Genomic DNA, 23,126 nt, shown 5'->3' with positions numbered 1-23,126 from the left:
TAATGCCCGCCTCCTAGTCTTTAATAGAATCAAGACTCCCTGCACAGTAAGCAGGGCTAATCTTCATTAGTCACTTCCAATGGACAAGCCTGATGCTAAATTGGAAAAGTGGAATTGCTGCTTTACCTTCCGTTTTTTGTTTTGAAAGACAGCAGGATGCTACCAGCTGCTTGTACCTTAATAAATTACTTACATTGTTTAATAATAGTTGTTTGTTACCATTTTTAAGCATGGAACTATTTTGACTACCAAAATACCATGCATGAGCCCATATTTTTAGGCTTGGAATTTGATCACTTCATTCCACCTACAAACAAAAGTTGACTGAAGCACTGTTTACTTTGCTCTGCAGCTCCACCCTCGATCTCGCCGTTTCTCTCCTTCACACTGCAATGGCCCATCCCACCAGTCTATGAACACAGCGAAAAATTAAATCTATCCGGCTTCAATTGTTGCTTGAACCAGCGGCCGCGCTTCAAACACTGTGATTTTAGTTTAACAACTTATATACAAAACATGTGTTTTTGCTGTGCATTCTTGGGAGAGCAAAATCGGAGCCCCGGTTAGTGCCAGCACCAGATACAAATGTGCAAACTAAAAACACGCAGAACATTGCTAAAACCACCTCCGCCCCCTCCGAAGGCTGCTGTACAGTCTACGGAGAGGCGCTGGGTGGAAACTATCAGTATGTACGCCCCCCAAGATACCAACCTGTCCCACGGGAACGTGCAGCTTCCTCAACCTTCAGTTCAGACTCCAAGGTCCGAAGTCGAGTGGGTGGAGGCGGGCTGAAGCACAGAAGAAAACCTGCTGCTGGATATAGACGGAACCGAAGGGAAGGACACGTGTGGATATGGACTGCAGAGACCCCTGCAGGCTAGTTGGAAAATACAGTTTGTGAATCTTAACAACCTCTGGGACCTGCCAGTAATGTTCGGAATATTTACAAGTAATCTTCACTAGTCGTGTTCTACCTCGTCACAGTACTTGTGATGTACGGCTAACCTCCATGTAAGGAAGTCAGAAACCCTTTATTTACAATCTTTCACATGCCTCACCCCTTCCCTCGGGTGTATAACACCCCCATTACCAAGCATGCTGTAGTTAATTATCACTTTTTTCTCCATTCCATCCTTGCTGGGCTGGGAAGTACTGCATAGCTCTCAACCTTTCGCAACTACTTGGAAGGCGAGAAGCCTGGGTTGGCCACCGGAGGTGGCGTCCGGTGTTAGAGGAAGTGACATCACAGGAAGGTGTGCGCGAAATATCCCAATATTAACTAACTAGGGTGCTGCAACAATAGGCCCTTTTGCATGCACCCATTGTACCAAGTAAATGCAGTTAAAAAAATACAAATACATGTTCATTCTGTACAGTTTAATTTTTTCCCCCAGAAGTGCAACTGTCTAAAAAGAAATGTACAACATATTTGCCAACCCTACCGATTTAGGCGGTAGGCTGCTGCTTGCCTACAGATTAGGGTGTTTGATCCTACCGCTTTTTAGTGTGTCTGCATAGCTCTCAACTCACACGCTTTTGGCGGGTGTCACCCGTCTTGTAAAGGGCTGCATCACCCGCCAAGCCTCCTGCACGCCCATTCATTCCAATGGGCGTCTCACCCGCCAAAAACAAAATCGGGTGATTTCACCCGCCTTTGCAGCACAAATGGTTGAGAGCTATGGTGTCTGTGAAGTTGCTTTATGGATCCCCAGGCTCTCATGTCTCGGAGTCAGATCAAGACACAGAGCCAGTAGTTGCAGAGCTGCAAAATGAAAGCATTCGATTTTGGCTGGTGGGTGGGTGTGAAGTCATTTATTTGATTTACGTGATGAACTGTTACTGACCTGATGAAACTCTAGGCACATGTGTGCAGAGAACGTCAGTGTTGTGGGCTGCCTCCGGTCTCTGGGGCAGCCCACCGATGGTGTTGGGATCACCCGACACGAGAGGTGCGCCGGGTAACAGCCGGCGAACCTTGCGCCGGGGAGCACCCTATGGCGCCCGGTGTCACCGGGCGCAAGACTCACAGCGTGGGGGTGTCACCCCCAGTTTCCACAGCCGCAGCTCCGAGAGCACTCGGGCCGCGGCACACAAGAGGCCACATCCACGTGGCAGGCCCACAACCCAAGGAAACACAGACACGAGTTGCCACTTCCTGGGGCTCTGCTGCTCTGCCCTCGCAGCGCCAGCAGAGCCCCTTTTATTAAAGGAGCATGTGAGCGTCATGACACAGTCACGGCGCTCACGTTGACCAAACAACTAGACCCCACACAACTTCCCTCCTTTATTATGACCAAACAAAAATCAAACAAAAACCCACCGCAAACATTTGGTGCATTCCAGTCCGCGCACCACCTAACCGCTACTCAAACTCAAACATTTTTGACACTGCAAAACAAACAGGTGTGTTCCAGTCCTCACACCACGGGGCCCTATGACGGGGTCCTCCAACTCCGAAAATCCCGGGATCAAACTGGCCCCTGGCGCCGCTGCATGATAAGAAGAATATATTCTCTTCGTACTCCTCCTCCCCCATATCATACGGTGCTTCTCGGGGACTCTCCGCCACCTGGACCGCCGCCACCTTGGGGCTCTTTCTCCCCTTCACCTAACTCCCCCCTTATGCCCCTGCCATGCCGGCTGGGGCTGGAGCGAGACACACTCTTGCGAAGTGGTCTCCTTTTCCGCACCTTCCACAGATGTGTCCCATCGCCGGGCAGTCCTACGGGTGTGGCAGATCCCACCCACACTGATGACATATTGTGGCATTGGGGTCTCTCCTCGGCCAGTCTCCCCTCCTCATCACTCTTCCTCCTGGCCACCTGCCGACAGCCGCCACCTCCTCAACCTTCACTCGCTGAGTGGGGACCTCCATCTTTAGGGTGGTGTCTAGAGGAATCCATGGCCGAGGCCCGCACCTCCGCCAGTTCCTGGGCCCGGCCAAGCTCCAGTATTCGATCAAGGGTCAGCGCTGGGTCCCTCAGAACCTGCGTGCGCAGTTTGGTGGAGCTGCAGCCGTAGATGATCTGCGCTCTGACCTCGTCTTCCTCGAAGTTTCCCAGATCGCAGGACAGTGCAATGCCACGCAACTTGCCGTGGAATGCATCGAGGCTCTCCCCTTCTTCCTGCCTGGCACACCTCATTCTGAACCGTTCGTAGTCCCGGTTGACCATGGGTCGGAAGTACCCGTTCAGGGCCGTGATGGCAGCGCCGTAGGACTGATCTGCTGGCCTTAGTGTCTTAAACAACCTCTGAACAGCCAGTCCGGCGGAGTACAGGATCGTCGGGTGCTTAGCTGCATCCTTGATCTCCACCGCAGCGATGTATAGCTCCAGGTTCTCCACCCAGGCCGCCCACCGGGACCCCAGACTTGCAGGCGCCCCCAGGATATCGAAATGGGGTATTGGTGCCAGCTGACCCCGACATACTCCCTCGTCGTCCGACATGCTGACAGCCGCTGGGAATGTCGAATGCAGTCACCGGTGCTGATGGGTGCCCGCCGTTCTTCCTGCCCAGGGGCGCACGAGCACTCCAAGTGGAGCCGCAACCTCTAGGGCCTGAGCAGTCACAGCTCGCAGGGTTGATATGACACCCCTTTTTCAGGCAGTCTTCACATCCATATTATTCAGGCCCAGATGTTGATGGGCCCACATGCAGTGTGGCCCAGCCCCGGCTCCTCAGCCCCACGGCCCGGTTCTCCCCTTTCTCTAGGGACACTACAGGCCGTGTGTCTGTATAGGCCACGCCCCTTATTTTGTTTATGGGGCAGTGGTGGTGGGGTGCATGCCACCCTTTCCTTATACTAAACTATGGGCAAGGTGAATAGCTGCCCCTCATCTGAACCGTGTTCAGCGGGTGTTCACCCCGCTCCGACGAGATGTGCAAGCAAGCAGCGGGCCGGAGCTCCAGGCCCCGCCCCTTTCCTTTGTGTGTCAGCTGGGGCCACGCCCCTCTTCGTTCTCGGCCCGACTGCCAAGCCCGCTGGGGCCACGCCCTCGCTCTTTGTCCCCGGTGCGATGGGAGCGGGGCAGGGCCGGTCCGATCACCGCCGCGGCCCAGGGTGGGCTAGGGAAGACTCTCACTTTCCCCTTTTTGCCGTTGTCGCAGCGCTTGACACCGCTGCACAGCCTCTCCTCCAGCAGCTGACGCTGCACTGCACCGGAGGACTGGCCCCGCCCCTCTTCTTTGTTCTGGGGCAGGCGCGCACCTCCGCACGGCCTCCAGGCGCGTGGTTTCAACCAGGAGGGCCCGGTAATCCCACCTTCGTCGCCAGTGTTATGGGCTGCCTCCGGTCTCTGGGGCAGCCCACCGATGGTGTCGGGATCACCCGACACGAGAGGTGTGCCAGGTAGCAGCCAGCGAACCTTGCGCCGGGGAGCACCCTACGGCCCCCGGTGTCACCGGGCGCAAGACTCACAGCGTGGGGGTGTCACCCCCAGTTTCCACAGCCGCAGCTCCGAGGGCACTCGGCCGCGGCACACAAGAGGCCACGTCCACGTGGCAGGCCCACAACCCAAGGAAACACAGACACGAGTTGCCACTTCCTGGGGCTCTGCTGCTCTGCCCTCGCAGCGCCAACAGAGCCCCTTTTATTAAAGGAGCATGTGAGCGTCATGACACAGTCACGGCGCTCACGTTGACCAAACAACTAGACCCCCACACAACAGTAAGGTTGTCACTGGGGCATTTCACCTCAAGTGTGTTCAGACTGATAAGGACTTGTTCATTTGAACTCAAGATTAAGTGGCTTCTGTCTGGTTCTCTGCCATTGTCATTTCAGGGGCCAGATAAGCATATTATTAATTTGCTAGAGGAATAAATGTGCAATGTTCGGTTTTGACTTTCGAAATGATATTCTCCCAGAGCAATCGCTTTGATGAGAATGTTTTTAAATGCCCCACCTCACTCATTTCAGATGACCCTCGGCTGAAAGGGGCCCCTAGGGGCCCCTAGGGGTCCCTCGTGATATGGAAACAAGGCAATAACCATACACGAAAAGATGCGCCAGACACGAGGTTCAAATGCTAGGGTTTATTGCAAGCAAAAATAGTCCCAATTGGCCAATTCTGGTCTCACGCCCCGCGACGTGAGTTTCCTAGACCTTGAGGGACGCAAGAGAGCGAATTACGTACATCAGTTACATATATACAAAATGCATATCATACAAATCAGCTATGTCACGTTTAACACCCTCCTTTATTAAGTTTCTTTGAACTCGGGATGACGATGGACATTTCCGACGGGTATGACAATTATGACACTTTCGATGTCTATTCTAGTAACAATGTGCAATTTAGAAAGTGCGGAGGCATCTTTTAGTTGTTGAACAGAACACGGCGGTTCTGTTCTTGGAAGCAAGCTGCACACGGGGGAAGAGCCACATTCCATGCTTTGCTATCTATGAGGTACGTGTCCTGGGAGCCGACACACTCTAAAGGGTTTTGCGAAGGGGGGCCGTAGGAAGAGCATAATTCAAGCCTTTAGCTGTTTTATTCTAACATATTCTACCATCGTACGAGACTGGCTGGCAGCTGTGAAGTGATTAAATGCCCTGCAGCTCTCCCTCAAGGCTACAGAGAGGGAGTGTGGGCATTCCTTTCTGGGCTACTCATGAGGAGTTTTCAACAAACTCCTCAGTCCCGCGACCTTGCCCTTTCATATTCAGACAACAATTTTAACAGTTGAGCAGAGTAAGCAGAATCTGCAAGAATTGCAAGCTGCAAAGCAGTTTTAGACAGAAAGCAATGAGCAATGGTTAACAAGCAAAATGGCGATTCTTGCTACGTTTAAAATGGCCGCTTGTTGGTCAAGCATAACAGTCTATATTTCTATAATTTGGTGCATAAGACGGTTGGCCTACGGCCATCAAGTTACGTCTGTCATTCAAATGAAGGGTATTCACTTTTCCAGATTGACAAACCCTCCTTTTGGCCGTATGCCAAACGTCTTATTCATTCATTGTATCCTCCTCCGAGGAGGATAAGTCTGGGGTATCTATGTCTGAACCTTTCATGCTATTATCAGCATCATCTTCATCATTAATGTCTATAGCCATGAATTGTTTTACTGTTTTTGTTTCATCAGTGTCTCTGTTATTTTGGCCATGCGTTTGTTTTCCTCTCGACACCATGTGCATACTTCCCTTAGTACATCCATCAGTTTTTTCAGTGCAAACTATTGGTAAGCATTGTATGCAACAGCAACATGTTATGAATATACCAAGTACCATCATTAGTATCGAAATTAACTTCCATCCCCAAGAGCGCAACAATCCCCAACACCAGGATCCTATCCCCCAAACCCCTTCTTCAGTAGAGAGTGTGGAACTTAGGACATGTAATTTCCGGATTGCTTTAAATATCGTAGGGGAGTAATCATCTATATACACACAGCATGCAGTTTTTACGAGTTTGCAAACTCCCCCATGATCAACTAATATAATATCGAGAGCCACCCTTTTTTGGAGTGCCATTAGTCCTATTCCTTTTTCTTCTAACGTCATATTCAATAAAATATCCGTTGTTGAATCTATTGTATTTTTTAATATTCTAGACAGTTTTCTTATATTGTAGGAATTTTCTATTTGGGACACAAATGGTATAAATGATTTGGCTATATCTATTGCTATCATTCCATCCTCGCTACTCCTTTGAGTTCTACCTTTTGTTCGTCTGGCTACTTCTGCTGTCTCCAAGAGGAACACTCCTGGAAACAGTAGACCTAGGTAGCATGTACCTCCCCAGTTCCTAGGTAACCATGGATATGCTTTTTTCCCACATATAAAGTAAACAGGGTCCCCTACGTACACGGGTTCTATTTTGTGCTTTAAAACCACTCTGTTCAGGCAGTTGCTAAACGTTCCTACTTTATAGGAACCCTTTTTCTGTAAACATAGGGGAGCAGTTTCGGGGCTGTGATCCACTGTATAGGCAGGGGGCACAGCATCTTTATTCCATTCATCCCTCATTCGAAATGTCATTACTGATGTTACTTCTGCTGGCGGGGTTGGTCTATTCTGCCTATGTAATCTATCTAGTCTTGTTGTCTTTCGTGTATTCTTCCTCATGGGATCTGGTGAAAACACGCGAGCTTTGTGGAATATGGAACAACCCACAGGTCTCATGATCACTTCCTCAAATTCATTCATATTGGTCTCATCTAGCTGACCCGTATTACTCTTGTTCCATTTCCCAAAGAACATTGCACTCAATGATACTTCACATGAATAAACCAATGGTAACGGTTGTACATACCAGCCTATCCCTTTCCCACCGTGCTGTGGTAAATGGGCACAAACCCAGCAATCTTTTTTCTTTAAAACCGCATGGGTCATGTTCATGATGAGCAACAATGTATTGTTGCTGTATCCTTCTCTATGTCTTTCTTCCATTGGGAGCAAAGTACCAGTGATTACATGAACCGGGCTTTCAGTAGCTGCTTTAGGCAAAAGTGTTTCTAATGGGTGCGCGGACTCCAGGAACCATAGTGTAATAGCTGTTATTGTTGGTACTACCATACTTAAGAAACACATGACCAATGTCCAAATCAGTACCTTATTCCTTTTACCATGCTTTTTCCCTAAATTTACAGTCTCTAAATCTATCATCTTTTCAGCAGGGGTGCAGGAGGAGGCTGAAACCGGCCTTGATTTGTTCTTCATCGTCCTTCTTCTTGCTGGCAAAGTTCGTCGCAAATGTCTCTCGTTCTTGATGCCAGAAAAGTTCAACGAAAAATTTCACAGTTCAATTCTGCCAGCCCTTTCACAGCCTAGATCACCTATCCACTCCGAGCAAGATTAGTTGTTCTTCCTCCCACTGCTCAGACGATTTCTGAACAGTTTTTTTATTGATAGAGTACTATGTGCATCCAGCTTGTCCCGCTCTGATTTAGGACACATGCACTCTATCAGTCTTAGTACTTATGTGCGTCCAGCTTGTCCTGCTCTAGCTCCTCACACATGTACTTTTTATAAGCGCACCTAGGAGCCGTGAGTCTTGAATTGTCCTACTTGCACAACTCTCACACTTCTCTCCTCTACGCCCCTGGTTCCTACTCCGTCCGTGAGTGGAACCAAAGGCAAAAGAAAAGCACCAAAGATCTGTGGATCACTTTACCTGTCAAGGCCGCAAATTATACCGTTTCACTCCTGATATTGTATGATCCGTGAATAGTGCCGTTGCACTTCCAGTATCAGGCTCAGTGTCAGCCTGTGGCACAATGATGGGTAGCGATGAGCGCCATGGCAATGATGTAGTTTCTTTCTTTGGCTTTGGTGCATTTGCAGAAACTGGTGGGTGCCAAAGGGGTACACGTGTTGTTTCTGCTCGTGTTTGCAATGCAGGGTTTGTGTCACTCGGCAGTGATGTTGTTTCCGCTGAGCAACGTTGGGGCACTTTTCGCCCTCTCCCCTTACTGGCAGCCTCCTCAGGCTCTGTTTTGAGTTTCACTTCTCGCTTGGGCTTTGTTTCAACTTTCACTTCTCGCTCAGGCTGATGCTGTGGCAATGTACAGGCAACAGTTTCTTTCGTTTCCGAGACCGTTTCCTTTCTCTGGTCATCAGAAGTTGTCAGCAGTCCTGGGAATCTTTTGGCATGTGTCGCATGGATCCATGCCTTCCGTCCATCCACTCGAATGGCCGTTTGCGTCGCCAAAAGTACTTGGTAGGGGCCGCGCCACCTGGGTGCTAATGCTGTCTTCCACTCAAAGTTCTTTATTAAGACCCAACTTCCAGGCTCCAGCGAGTGCCCCGGTCCGGTGTATCGCACTGTTAACGCCTCCTGCACCTGCTGATGAATCAAACGCAACTTCTGCATTAAAAGGCCACAGTACGTGCTTAACATAGGATGCTCGACCTCACATAATCTTTTGGGCTGCGGTGCGCACCATACATTTGCCGGTCTCCCCATTATAATTTCATAGGGGGAGAGCCCAGTTTTAGCCTGCACAGACGTGCGCATGCACAATAGCTCTAGGGGTAATGCATCCACCCAATTCAACTTGCTCCCAGCACAGATTTTAACTATCTTTGACTTTAAGATACTGTTATGTCTCTCAACAAGCCCGGCAGAACTGGGATGCCTGGAACTGTGAAATCGCTTCTCTATCTGCAGACCTGCACAGATCTGTAGCACTACTGCACCCACAAAGTCTGGGCCGTTGTCTGACCACAGGACACGGGGCAACCCAAACCAGAAGAAATACTCCTTCAACATTACTTTTGCCGTTGACATGGCAGTACAGTCTTTTAAAGGATATGCCTCCACCCACTTGCTGAATGCACCAATCACCACTAACACATATTTGTAGTTCTGGCACCTTTCCATTTCTATGAAATCAAAATGGATCACCTCAAATGGCATAGAGGGTGGGCCAAAACTACCTACTAGAGTCATGGTTCTTTTCCCTACATTGTGTTGCAGGCACGTAATACAATTCTGCACTAGCCTTTCTGCATTCTTTTTTATGTGCTCATTTTTCCATACTGTGGATAAATGCTGTATCATCTTCTTCGCGCAAATGTGGGTAGGGCTATGCGCCATTGTAACCATTGCGGTTATGTAACAATTTGGCAACATCCAGTTCTTGTTCTCTTTGTCCACCCAACATCCCTCCAAATCTAACTCAGCAGAGCCCTCAGCCCACCCCTGAATCTCTTCGGTCGTGGCCTCAGCCTGCATTTCTTTGACTGTGGCAACTCCATTCTCTATCATACAAGATACTTCCTCAGTCTGTACTGTCATCGTTTTATTTCCCAAATCTGTGGTTGTTTGCTTCGCAATCCTGTCTGCAAATGCGTTTCCCTCTCCCACTTTACATGTTACTTTTTTATGCGCCTCACATTTCACTATAGCTAGGCGCTTCGGAAACGTGAGTGCAGACAACAATCGCACAATCAAAGGGCCATGCTGAATCCTGGCCCCATGTGATGTCAAGAAACCCCTCTCAGCCCAAAGTCGGCCAAAGTTATGAACCACGCCAAAGGCGTACTGGCTGTCAGTCTAAATATTCACGTTCAAATTCTCAGAGTTCACAGGCTCGGGTCAGTGCTATTATTTCTGCGGCTTGTGCCGAATTGTAGGGGATTCGTCTGCTTTCTACAACACTCTCTAGGGTAGTAATTGCATATGCGGCCGTTGATGTGCCATCAGGTAATTTAAAACAAGAGCCGTCACAAAATAACTCCCCATCTGGCTCTTTCTGTGGGATGTCGCTCAAGTCAATTCTTCCCTTTGTTTCTTCTTCAGTGACCATTAAACAATCATGGGGTGGTGATTCGTTGTCACCAATTTCTGCTATGGGCAGTGGCATTAATTCTGCAGGATTCAATGCGCTACACCTCATGATTTGGATGTGGGGTGCAAACAAGAGGAGCTCATATCTTGTCAGTCTAGCTGAGGTGAGGTGTTGCGTCTGTGTCCTATTTAATAGAACGTCTATAGCATGTGGCACCATCAGAATTAAAGTGTGCCTCAATACCATTCCTTCCGTTTGTTTCACTGACGCAGCAGCCGCTGCGACGGATCGCAAACATCGTGGTAGTGCGCACGCTACAGGGTCCAGCGCGGAAGAATAATAGCCGCACAGCCTATTTCTTCCACCTTGTTCCTGTGTCAAAACCGCCAATGCACATCCTTCACTCTCACTCACAAATAGTCTAAAGATCTTTTTATAGTTAGGAGTGCCTAAAACTGGCGCAGCACACAATGCAGCTATCAATTGCTCAAACGCTTTCTGACATTCCTCATCCCACTGTAAAGGCATCACTGCATCCTTTTTAGTTAACGTTATCATCGGCTTCACAATCAAAGCAAAATTACTGATCCACTGCCGACAATAAGAGGCCATGCCTAATACAGCTCTCACTCCTTTTTGAGTTTTTGGAATAGGCATACTAGAAATACTTTCTATGCGTTCTGGTGTTAATCTTCTCCCTTCTTTCGAAAGTAGGTAACCCAAATAAGACACCTTCTTCTGATTATACTGGAATTTCTTCAAAGTTGCCTTGTGACCATGGGTCGCTAAGTGAGTCAATAGTAATATAGTACTTTCTTTGCAGATCTCTTTCGTGTCAGCAGCTAATAACAAGTCATCTATGTACTGCAAGAGTACGCAACCTTTGGGTAATTCTAGCATGTCTAGCTGCTCTTTTAGCGCTCTGCTGTAAATGCTCGGGCTTTCTGTGTATCCTTGTGGAATGCGTGTGAATGTGAATGATCGACCTCCTAGAGTGAATGCGAACAGATATCTACTGCTTTTATCCACTGGAATGCTAAAGAACACGTTCTTCAGATCAACTACACTAAAGTATTCTGCAGTGGCCGGTATCATTGTCAGTATCGTTGTGACATCTGGGACCAAAGGGAATTGTGGGTCTACCACTTTGTTTAATGCGCGCAGATCAATTATGAAACGATAGGGTACTTCATTGCCTCCTTTCTTGTAAACTGGAAGAATCGGGCTGTTACACGTGCTACCTGCAATTTCTTTAACCACCCCCAATCTCACCAGGTCAGTAACAATACTTTTTAATCCCTTCTCACCTTCAACAGAAATTTTATACTGGGGAATTCGTGGTAGTGTAACACCTTCTTTCAAAGTTATTTTTGCTGGCTCTATTTTCAAGCATCCTACATCGTTATCATGCATTGCCCACAGGCAGGTTGGTACTCTACTTAGCTCTTCTGGTAACGCTTTTGACATAAATTCCGTCACCGGTGCATCGTGAGGCCACATCGTGAGGAACACCCCATCTGCCGTACAATGTATGACTGCCCCCAATTTTCTCAACAAATTTAATCCTAGCAAGTTCTCTCCACAATTTTCTGTCAAAAGAAATGGACACTGTTCCGTAAATGGTCCTATTGTAATTGGGACAGCTTCGGACATGGGGTTAATTACTGGTGTACCTGCGAACCCTACAGAAACATTCCTTTGCCCCGACAGTGGGCTCTCCGGAACCAAGTGGTGGTCTATCGAACACTTCTGTGCTCCTGTATCTACAAGGAAACGGTGCTCCTTATTCCCGACTCTCATTTCTACGTAGGGTCCTCTCTGATTCACGGGAATAGACACTGGTTCCGACCCCTGCCGTGGGCTGTCCTATCGTGAAAATAACACATTGTCCGATGTGTAGTCACCGCTGCTGCTATAATACGTGTTTGGCTGTGTAACAAAAATATTCCCATTTCCCCCTCGGTGTCCTCCACTATGATCATTTCTCTGTTGGCCCTGCCCGCGCTGATTTTGGTTTGAAACACTTTGGTTCAATGACTGGTTCTGTTGCGCTTGGTTTTGACCATAGGATTGGTTTTGAGTACCGCCATTGGTATATCCCTGCTGCTGCTGAGGCCTTCTCTGACCAAACCCACCTCTATTCTGTAGGTGCGAGCATTGCTCTGCGCAAGTGTCCTTCCTCCTTACAGTACGCACATTGATTTACTCCCAATGACACCCCGTGCATATTATTCAAATTTCCTCTGCCTTGTGCATTTCCTCTACCTATATTGTATCCAATGACCTGCTGCAGTAACACCCTCGTTTTTAAATGTACTCTATCCTTCACCTCTCTTTCTTTCGCCACATTTACCCTGTTCTCGTAATATTGGGCTATGTGTAATATCTCACTCACCGGTTTTGCTGCCCAGGAACATTCCGACGTCATTAACATATCTTGAATTGGTGATATCAGTCCCCTCACATATTTATCAACAAATAGCCTTTTCCCCAACTCTGTGCTCACATCCTGCCCACTGAAGTCTGTGACTACTCCTTCAAATCTATTGAAATAATCCGTTACTGGCTCATCTTTGCCCTGTACACATGTAGTTAATTTGTCCTACTGAATCCTTTTTTCTGGAATTATTTCCCTCAATCTCCGCATTATCCGTTCTGGTAGATCTGCCCTGAGGGTTCCCGGATTTTCCCCTACTTTTCGATTTTTGTCCTCCAATAGTAACTCCGCCCATGTGGCGCCAAAAGCCCCCACGTCATCTACCGTCCTCATCTGTTTCCATATATCTGCTGGCAAAATGACTGGGAAAATCAAATCTATATCGCTCATAGTAAGCACTGCTGATCTCAGGGTTGACTCTACTTCCTTGTAGAAACCTGCTGGATTCTTTCTTATATCGGGAATCGTCTGTTTTATAGTATTCACCTCTTGCCTAGAAAAGGGGACATGCACATACTGGGCGGTGAAATGGGCTGGTGTTACCTGCGCTCCTACTGTACCCGTCGCAGGGAAATGCCCCACTCACGATCCCTCCCCCTTCTCTTAGGTTCAATAGTATTCCTAAGTCCAGTGATAGGCCTGTTTCTCCTGTACTTCGCTTGAATGCTCTCTTGTATACCGCTAGTATCTCAGGTGGGCTGGCCTTATTATTTTTTATATCCTTCTCCATCAAATGTTCAGCCATCGATTGCAGTGCCTTTCTTTTCATTGGCATGGAATATTCGTCAAATATGTCATGTATGACCATTGTTGGGATACTAGGATTCGACACCCACTTTATCGCTTCTCGTATACACACTTTCAGCTTGTCGCCCCTCTGTACAGATGACATTGAATGTCTCCGCTGTATGTATGATTCTACCGTCCCTCTTCCATCTCTTCTAATATCCCAACCCCTGTATCCAGGTGCAGCAAACATTTCGGCATATTCATTATCCAACTCATTTTTAAGATCAAAAAGTCCATTCACATGTTCCTATTCTCCCACCAAAAATTTCCCCATGCATTCCAACACTACCTGTTTCTCGTTGCTTCTTCGGTACCCATACAATGAGGCCAATGCTGCCGTCCCATCGTTTCCTTCTATGTACATTTCTGCCTCTTGCCGTAATTCAATCTTTCTTTCTTTGCTGATCACGCTTCGAGTTACCCGTCCAAATCCTGTTCCTTCAGCCCCGCCTCTCGCCTCCCCGGTCTCAATTTTGACTTTGGGAGGGGCGGATGGTGCTGAATCTGTCTCTGGAGCGGGAGGTGCGGATGGGACAAGTGACACAGGTGGCATCTGTGAAGGGCCTTCCCGGGTGCTGGGAAACTGCGTGTCTGCGGTCTGCGCTTGTGGGAGGGCTCGAGCTGTGGGTGGGGCTTGGGTTAATGCTTGCGTGAGGGGAAGTGCTTGGGCTACGGGAGCGGGTACGAGAGCTACTAGTTGGGCCTGCGCAGTCACTACTGGCGTGTTTGGTTTCGATTCTGGTTTTGGGCCTCGACCCGTATTAGTTAACAAATGTTCCATTAATTCGTCTGCTATGTGTAGTTCCCTCTGCGGGTATACTCCTTCTATGTCCATTTGCTCACGTCTCCCTTCCCATTTTAGACTTGCCGTCCACTCCTCCTCCTCCTTTTCTTCTGCTACCTCAAGCTTCGTTTTGTGCCTACGCGCATGCTTCTCTCTACTCCTAAGTCGGAGCATTGCTTCCCTCCTCCAATCTTTGTCAGTCTCAAAAGCTGCGGGTCGTGCTTTTTTCCTTATCAGCACCCTTTCTAGGTTATCTATCCTCGCAATCTCAAAGCTGCCATTAATCGGCCACTGATGGTCGGGTTGCTTTCTAGTTTGCCTATGCCAAATTTCACAAAATATTATCGCACCCACACCATATTTTGCATACATGTCATAAGCCGGCGTTCCCCCAGGCGGTGCACTTTGGCCATAGTCCAAGGACTGTCTACCGCAACTGAAAAGCCCTGCTGAAGTGGACAGTACTCCAGGCATGTTTCTTTAACCTTCCCCTTTGGTTAGCTAACCTTTACCTGGACGTTTGAATTTGCAAAATCAACACTCTACCAAAAATCAGGTTTTTATTTGAATCAGGGAATGACTCACCTGATAAAACAAGTCGCCTGTCCTAATGCAACCTCTCCCAACGTCGTGTCTGCGCTTCTCTGGCTTCTGCCTCGTCTCGGGACCCTCACCTCCTTTGCCCTCTGGCCCGGTACGTCGATCAGGGATCAGATGTGTGCAGATCTGCGGAAGGAATCTCTCCTCACTTCTACAGGGCGCCCCGTACACCTCTTGATCCCGGCTCGATCGTCCCGTCCTCGCCGTTCTTCCGCCTTTACTTCGTTACAACGTATACGATGGGGCAAATGGGGGAGGGTCCCTATTCGGGTGCCATCTTGAAAGGGGCCCCTAGGGGTCCCCCGTGATATGGAAACAAGGCAATAACCATACACAAAAAGATGCACAAGGTTCAAATTCCCAATGCTAGGGTTTATTGCAAGCAAAAATAGTCCCAATTGGTCAATTCTGGTCGCACGCCCCGCAACGTGAGTTTGCTAGACCTCGAGGGACGCAAGAGAGCGAATTACGTACATCAGTTACATATATACAAAATGCATATCATACAAATCAGCTATGTCATGTTTAACACCCTCCTTTATTAAGTTTCTTTGAACTCGGGATGACGATGGACATTTCCGACGGGTATGACAATTATGACACTTTCGATGTCTATTCTAGTAACAATGTGCAATTTGGAAAGTGCGGAGGCATCTTTTAGTTGTTGAACAGAACACGGTGGTTCTGTTCTTGGAAGCAAGCTGCACACGGGGGAAGAGCCACATTCCATGCTTTGCTATCTATGAGGTACTATTCGTGTCCTGGGAGCCGACACGCTCTAAAAGGTTTTGCGAAGGGGGGCCGTAGGAAGAGCATAATTCAAGCCTTTAGCTGTTTTATTCTAACATATTCTACCATCGTACGAGACTGGCTGGCAGCTGTGAAGTGATTAAATGCCCTGCAGCTCTCCCTCAAGGCTACAGAGAGGGAGCGTGGGCATTCCTTTCTGGGCTACTCTTGAGGAGTTTTCAACGAACTCCTCAGTCCTGCAATCTTGCCCTTTCATATTCAGACAACAATGTTAACAGTTGAGAAGAGTAAGCAGAATCCACAAGAATTGCAAGCTGCAAAGCAGTTTTAGACAGAAAGCAATGAGCAATGGTTAACAAGCAAAATGGCGATTCTTGCTATGTTTAAAATGGCCGCTTGTTGGTCAAGCATAACAGTCTATATTTTTATAATTTGGTGCATAAGACGGTTGGCCTACGGCCATCAAGTTACGTCTGTCATTCAAATGAAGGGTATTCACTTTTCCAGATTGACACAGCCATGGGGGGTTAATGGAAGAATCGGGCTGTAAAGTGTAATGCAGGATTCTATGCTTAGGCAAGGAATTATGTGAAGAGGAGTTACGACATTTTTTACCTAGACCAGGCCCCCCCAAAAAAAATACTTTTAAAAAAAAGGCATTCAATCCTTTTTTTTCGATCCTTTTGAGTCTAACGTATTGTATTCGACCCTTTTTCATTCGACCCTTTGACTGGACATCAGGTATTACTATATGTTCGATGCTTACATTGGGCTTTTGCATGACGAAATGTAAAAGGTACGGTATTTTGCGTATTGCCTAAATCATTGGTACTTGTAGCAACAGAAAATGCATGGGCTGCAATTCTCCCGCCCATTTTGATCACAGCATTCTACTAATGCCGTGAACTATGGCCTCCCCAAAACTACATTTATTCAGAGTGAGCACTCTTCCCGGCTACCTCGAGTGCTCACTGGGGCAAGTTTCCTGCTGTTTTTACTTATTTCTATATCCTGATCTCCCTGAAAGAAATGTACTGCATTATTTCATCTGGGACTTTAGGGGCATTCAGAAATGCAGCATATCTGGGTAAGCGAGGCACAAGTCCATGAGTACAGACGTAACTAGCACATAGGAAGTAAGCTAACTCCAAAGGGTCTGAGGTAGTACATTAAACATGCCCAGAGTTTAGATGATGTGTGCAGAACAGAGAAAACATACGTGGAGTGTTTGGAACACAAATGAAGTCAGCATACAATGACCGCGGTTGGTGTGCTGGGCTACTAGCTGTATAGTGACGTAGTAGCCCCCGAATCACATGATATTGCAGTTGGTTTAGAACAGAGTTGCACGGAGCACATGCAGGGTATTTTTGATGGAGCCCTCAAAAAACACTATGGCCTGCATGCAGATTTGGCAACAGAATGGGTTGACTGTATTTCAGTGGCGTCGGCTGGTGTTAACAGTGGTTGTGCTTGGATGGGCCCGGCTAGAGATGTGTGAGGGCCCATTGCAACATGACGGTTGAAGTGGGGGCCTTGCCTGGAGCAGAAAAAAGTCCACGGCACCCATCGGGTGCATACATTTTGTTGGAGACAAAGAAATACAAGGGGGGGCTTATTGCCACCGATTATCACGAGACTTCCAGCCATCAGGGAGTCAAAACAATAAATACCCACTAGAAATCTATAAATCCTTTGTGGCTGATGCAGATGAACTGGTGTCAAAGGCAACAAGGTGATAACACTTTGGTATACCCAACCATACATGCAACATTCCAAGGCACCTGTGACAGAGGTTTCCTCTGAAAAATCGGGAGACTTAAAGTTTCCCATAGGAATGAATTGGGGCTAGAATTATTTTAGGCGGGAGAACGTGAAAAATATCATCAACATTTTTCACTGAAAAATCAGGAGTCTCCTGACTTAATCGGGAGGGTTGGCATGCATGTCCATGGGAAATTATGGTGGGAAGGGCTCCAGCAAGCAGTTTGTAAGGTGAGCGCGGCAAAGTGCGCATTTTAAACCATTACCTATGCTATTTATTTCAAATTGTTATGCTTAGAACCTTGTTGTTGAGTGCCATATGGCATGTGATGTTATTTCCTGAGATGTTATCTAGTCAAGTGATCTCATTTCCCATGAAGTTATCTCTACGCTAATTACCATTTTTCAAACTTAAAAAATCCTACAGCTTTTTGGTCATAGAATGTTGGCAAGTATGGTACAACTGTCACAAGAAACCAACTGTGCTCATATGATGTTTAAACCCGAAATAGTGGAACAGAGGCAGTATTTAAAACTCTGTGTAAGAGGGTGCTGAAGCCATGGACATAGGGCATTTTTGCCACTAGTAGCAATGGGGATGGAAATTGTAATGTTATGCAAGCAGCACTTGGGCTCTATGGAATACTCAGGTTCTGTATGGCCAACAAGGACCAGGAGGCCTGTGGCAGGTGTTGCATAGTGCGTTGTCACCAGTGGCATACCGAGCAGGGTGGCCGGAGGGGGCAAGCTGCCCCCGCACAGGCTCTTTTGGGAGTCAGACCGGATTTCTGTCAGCAGGACACTTCTCCCGTGCAGCACCTCACTGAGGGACACCTTACCCTTTCTGAACAGGAGAGGTGTCCTGCTGCCAGGACAATGTCCCAAGGAGCTTTGGGCAGCAGAGGAGCTCTCACGTTGCTCTTTGTTAATAGAGCATTTCAATGTGAGCCATTGGGCACTGATGGGAGGGAGGCGGGACTATTAGCAGGGACTTTTATCCCTTTAGAAATGGGCTGAGGATGGAGTGATCAGCAGGTAGAAGAAAAGGGTACATCATTTTGCGTGCTTTCTTTTTTTTTAATACGCGCAAGTAAAATAATGACTATGGTTTTACCCAAGTGGCTCACATTAACCTGCATGATGCTATTGTGACTTTGCATGCAGGATGGGGAGAATAAAACTAAATCCATACTCTTATTGCTCAACATATTTCTATGATGATGTATATAATGTAAAGCTAATTATGAAAGGCATTGCTACAAATAAAGTATTATTTAAGGAAATGAAATGCAAAGGGAAATGCACCTCAATGAATATCTATATCAACTAAATCTGTCAATATGTGGTCAGTTGCTTAAAATTGTAAACATCCCAGTTCCACCATTTAACCAAAGTGTGTGATCCTGGGCAGATCTGCAGCTCTGTAATTTAAAAAAGCCTGACTATAGAGTTGCTCCATATATAACAATCGTGCAATTTATGTATTTTGAACCACAAAGTTATTTGCCACTTGGCTAAAGTCACTTCCATGGTGCCTCCAAGTATCAAAGACTGATGCGAAGACCTTTTCTGTGAAGTCACTTCTGTTGGTGCAATCCATATGCAAATTAGGAGGGCAGTTTTTTTTTGTTATGTGTTAAAATGCCATCTGCCACTAATGTTACCAAAAAGGTAGATTGGGGCAGCGGTAGGCGGTTTGTGAGCACCTACCTAATTTAAAACAATATGAACTGCTTTCAAAGCCTTTCGATATCTGTGGTATCAAGTTTATTATGTCGGCAGATAAAATGTGAAGTCAGACAATACCGAAAGTGTGCCCAAAACCAGATTCAAATGCCACGGGTGTGTGTATACAGTGTGCAGGGTCTTGACTCTGACATTATGTCGTGAACCCTCATCTCAGCATTTGGCAGGCTGCGGTCACTGTCAGCAGGGCCTATGGGCACGGCACGACAAGAGCAGAAGGAGAATTCAGAGACAGCAGCAGCCGTGATCTAATCGGGAAGGCTGCTGCAGAGTCCTCCACAGTGTTAGTTCGGGCAGCAGTAGCAGAGTGAAGCAGCCTGTCGGATCCTCAAAGGCAGCACGAAGCCGAAGGTCAGAGAGGCAAAATGCTTGCTTGGAATAGCCACTGAGGAGACTGTCATTTTCTCGCTGTGCTGGCTCATTGAGTGCAGCCAGCGCCTGCGTAGTATAGTAATGCGAGTGTCGTGAGGTGCGGGTGACAGCGGGTGAAAGAAAGGAGCTGGCGGGTGGGCGGGTGTGTGGATGCTCTTGGTGGGTGACACACGCCAAAAGCGGGTGAGTTGAGAGCTATGGTACTGTGATGAGGATGAGAGTAATTAAGAGTACCAACAAGCAATTCAAGCATTTCCTTCATGTTCCTCTTCCTAGCCTCAGTACTTACTTGTGAGGTACTCTAACGGCGCGGGTAGGCCCAGAAGCGCAGATGGCACAGCAAGAAATCACACGGACGTGAGACTCAACATCACATCCTTCTTTATACCTTTACAACTGAGACTACCCCTTCCCCTGGCCCCTCCCCGTCACTTCCCTTTCCCAACGTCCGTTCCCTTTTCCAAATGCCCACCTCCCGCTCCCAGGGCAACGTCAACGTGACACCCCCCCCCATTTTAAACAGTTACCAGACTCTTCACAACGAGTGTCGGTCTGATGGACCGCGCTTAGTCCATTTCCTCGATCCAATGGCGAGGCTTGTTCTGAGCCCACTGCAGGCACGCACTGAAGTTCACAGGAGACTGCACGCCACCCTCACTCTCCCTCTGAGCTTCTTGATCAGAGTCCTCAGTGTCCCCATGGTCTCCTTCATATGCGTCATCAGATTCATAGTCCAGGGGAGCGTGCACTCGCCCACTTAGGCGCCTCGATCCCAGAACTGTGACTCCCTTGAAGTGGGAGGAATTCTGAGTGACTGACCCTTCCGGATCTTGGGCCGTGACCATGGAGCCTTCCTTTTGCGTGACGAGTAGGGGTTCCTCTCAAACGTGGGCGTGTGCTTATGCATTTGCGGCTGTTGCACGACTACCACGTCTCCCACCTCAATCTGAGGCCTCTTCGCTCTTTTCGGCGGGTGTCTGCGTACGCCTTCATGCGAGCCTTCACGGTCACATCCCGCTCCCGCACTTCCTGGTCCAGCTCAGGCTGGTGGCTGATCTGGCTGGCTTGCGGAATTGTGTTTGTAGGTTGCGTCTGAACATTAGTTCCGCAGGGATCCTCCCCGGGGTGTTCTCTGGTAGTCTCTCATGAGCTGATTTAGCACTTGTTCGTTTGGCTGTCCCATTAACTTGCCAATCTGTAACGCTCTCTTTAGGTTTGCCATGAAGCGCTCCATCATGCTATTTGCTTGGGGCCACAGGGGAGTTATTTTCTTATGGTGAAACCCCAGGTAGTCTGCGAACTGGGCAAACTGATGCCCACTGAATGAGGGGCCATTGTCAGTCTTGAGTACCTTGGGTACTCCGTACGCCGAGAAGATGCGGTCTAGAGCAGGGATGACATGATGAGATGCGGTCGACGATATCAAGTAAGTTGCCGGATATCGAGAATATTCATCCATCACCGCTAAGACGTATTTCCCGCCTTCAATGGGCCCAAAGAAGTCAGCAGCCACAGCGTCCCATATTCCTTGTGGGAGGTCAGACATGATCAGTGGTTCTGGGTGTCGATTAGGGGTGATGAGGCTGCACGTGGAACAAGCTTTTAACGCAGCCTCCACCATGAAGTCCATGTTAGGGAACCAAACTTTCTGGCGGAGCATGCGCTTGGTGGATACCATGCCCTGGTGACTTTCATGGGCCAGCTCGATGATCTTTGTTCTCAGAGCTGACGGGATGACTAGTTTACAGTCTTTTAGCAGGAGATGGTCATTGGAGAGTGCTAGCTCGTCTTTCACTTGTATCAGGTGCTCTACATCCGCTTGTATCAAGTCCCCTGCCGCTCTCCCTCTTTCTTTTGCTCTCCGCCACATGCCAGATTCGGGTCCCTCGCATATGATCTGACAGGCTTGGTCATTTTCTGTTTCCCTCGCTATTAGCTCGTTATTGGTTCCCTCCGGGGTGGTCTGATGTATAAGGTGTCTGAGGTACCTGTCCGCCACTGAGGGTTCTGGCGCACACCCCTCCTGGGGCCGTCTGGACAGAAAGTCTGCAGGGTTTTCACCTTTCCCTGGCCGGTAGACTATCTCGAACGCATAGTCTTGTAGTCTCAGCCCCCATCGAGCAATTCGGGGTGGCATTTTTGCCTGTGGATTTCCGTACCGGAACAGCAGGGCTTGGTGATCTGTGATGACTCTAAACGGTTTCCCGTATAGAAACAGATGAAAGTGCTTGCACGCTCATACAACTGCAAGACCTTCCTTCTCCGCTTGAGAGTAAGCTTGCTCAGTGGCGAAGAGGCTCCTGCTGGCATATGCAACGATGTGTGTTTGGGAGGGGTCTCTCTGGTCCACTTGGGCTAATATGGCTCCCAAGCCTACTGGACTCGCGTCCACAGTCAGTTCGGTTTTGCGGCTTGGGTCGTCGTAAGCCATGTTTTCCGCTTGTGCAACTCTTTCTCTGATGATCTCAAAGGCCCTCTGACAGTCGTCAGTCCACCGAAATGCAACATCCTGATGCGTCAGTTGTCTCAGCGGCTCGCTGACAGAGGTGAAGTCATTGATGTATCGGTTGCAATAGCTGGCCAGGCCTAGAAAAGAGTGCAATTCAGAGACATTTGCTGAGGTTTCGTTTAGCGCTGCCCCTTTTTCTGGGTCTGGTGTCATGCCCGTCTCCGAGAAGATGTGTCTGAAGAATTTCAGTGTGCTTTTGTGAAACTCACATTTGTCTTGGTTCAGAGTGAGGTTTGCATCATTCAGGGCTTTGCACACTTTCATCAATGTTTCGTCGTGTTTGTTTACATCTGTGCCGAACACTAGGATGTCATCACTGTAATTGAGACAGTTCGAGATGTGTTTGATGACATTATGTACCTCGGCCTGAAATATTTCCGTGGCCGAGGACACCCCAAAGCTCAACCTCTTGTACCTGAATGGGCACGTGCGTGACAAAAGTAGTGATGTTCCTACTTTCGGGACTCAGTACGAGTTGATGGTATCCTTTCTGTAGATTGAGTTTGGAGAATACCTTGGCTCTGTTCAGTAAGTGGATCATATTCTTGGGCACGGGCACTATCGGGGACATCCAGGTGGTGGGGCCATGGCATGCTCAATGATGTTGTGTTCGAGCAGCTTGTATAGCTCATCCTCTAATTTCTTCTGGATGTTAACGGGAATCCCTCTGTAAGGTTGGGCTACCGTGCGTACTGAGTCATCCACATGGAGTTTGATCTGTCTATTATTTAGTTTGCCAATGCCTTTGAATATCCGGGGCTACAGGTTGTTGACTATTTCAACGGGGGCGGTGTACTTGTGAACCATTATGTTGTACAAGATGTGAATGAGTCCCATGTCTGCGGCGGCTTTGAAGCTCAGAACGCAGCCGCTGTCTGTCTCAGTGGCCAGAACATGTATGGGTATCTTCAGACATTTGAGAGGTGCTTTGGCACCGTAGGCGTAAATGTCTACTGTTGCGGGGTGTCGTTTTGGCTTCTGAGGTAGTTTGTTGTATATGTTTTCGCTGACCACGTTCACCGTGGCTCCTGTGTCAATGAGAAATTCAGTCGGTTGTTCGTTTAGCATGATTATAAGGTGAAAAAATACAAAAATCAAGATTACTGATCCGCTTCTGACTATGATTGTTTATGTTCATAGTA

General features: G+C 48.0%; 1 protein-coding gene across 5 annotated transcripts in view; it reads right to left on the bottom strand.

Annotated features, from left to right (window-relative positions):
• The window catches only part of ABHD14B (abhydrolase domain containing 14B), a 120,541-nt gene that overhangs the window by 84,999 nt on the left and 12,416 nt on the right, over positions 1 to 23,126 (bottom strand). For 2 of the 5 annotated variants that reach the window (XM_069644015.1, XM_069644019.1), the window contains exon 1: positions 1,091 to 1,220. The exons of 1 other annotated variant lie outside the window; for it this stretch is intronic. In XM_069644015.1, coding sequence (XP_069500116.1) covers positions 1,091 to 1,127 — 37 coding nt within the window. In that variant the 5' untranslated portion in view covers positions 1,128 to 1,220. Of the gene's footprint in view, positions 1 to 711; positions 1,221 to 23,126 lie in introns of those variants that run through there. 2 more of the 5 variants (XM_069644017.1, XM_069644016.1) reach the window with 2 other exon arrangements.

Source organism: Ambystoma mexicanum, chromosome 2p, assembly GCF_040938575.1.
Source record: "Ambystoma mexicanum isolate Mex_15411 chromosome 2p, UKY_AmexF1_1, whole genome shotgun sequence".
NCBI lineage: Eukaryota > Metazoa > Chordata > Amphibia > Caudata > Ambystomatidae > Ambystoma > Ambystoma mexicanum.
This window is presented reverse-complemented; position numbering and strand designations above follow the sequence as displayed.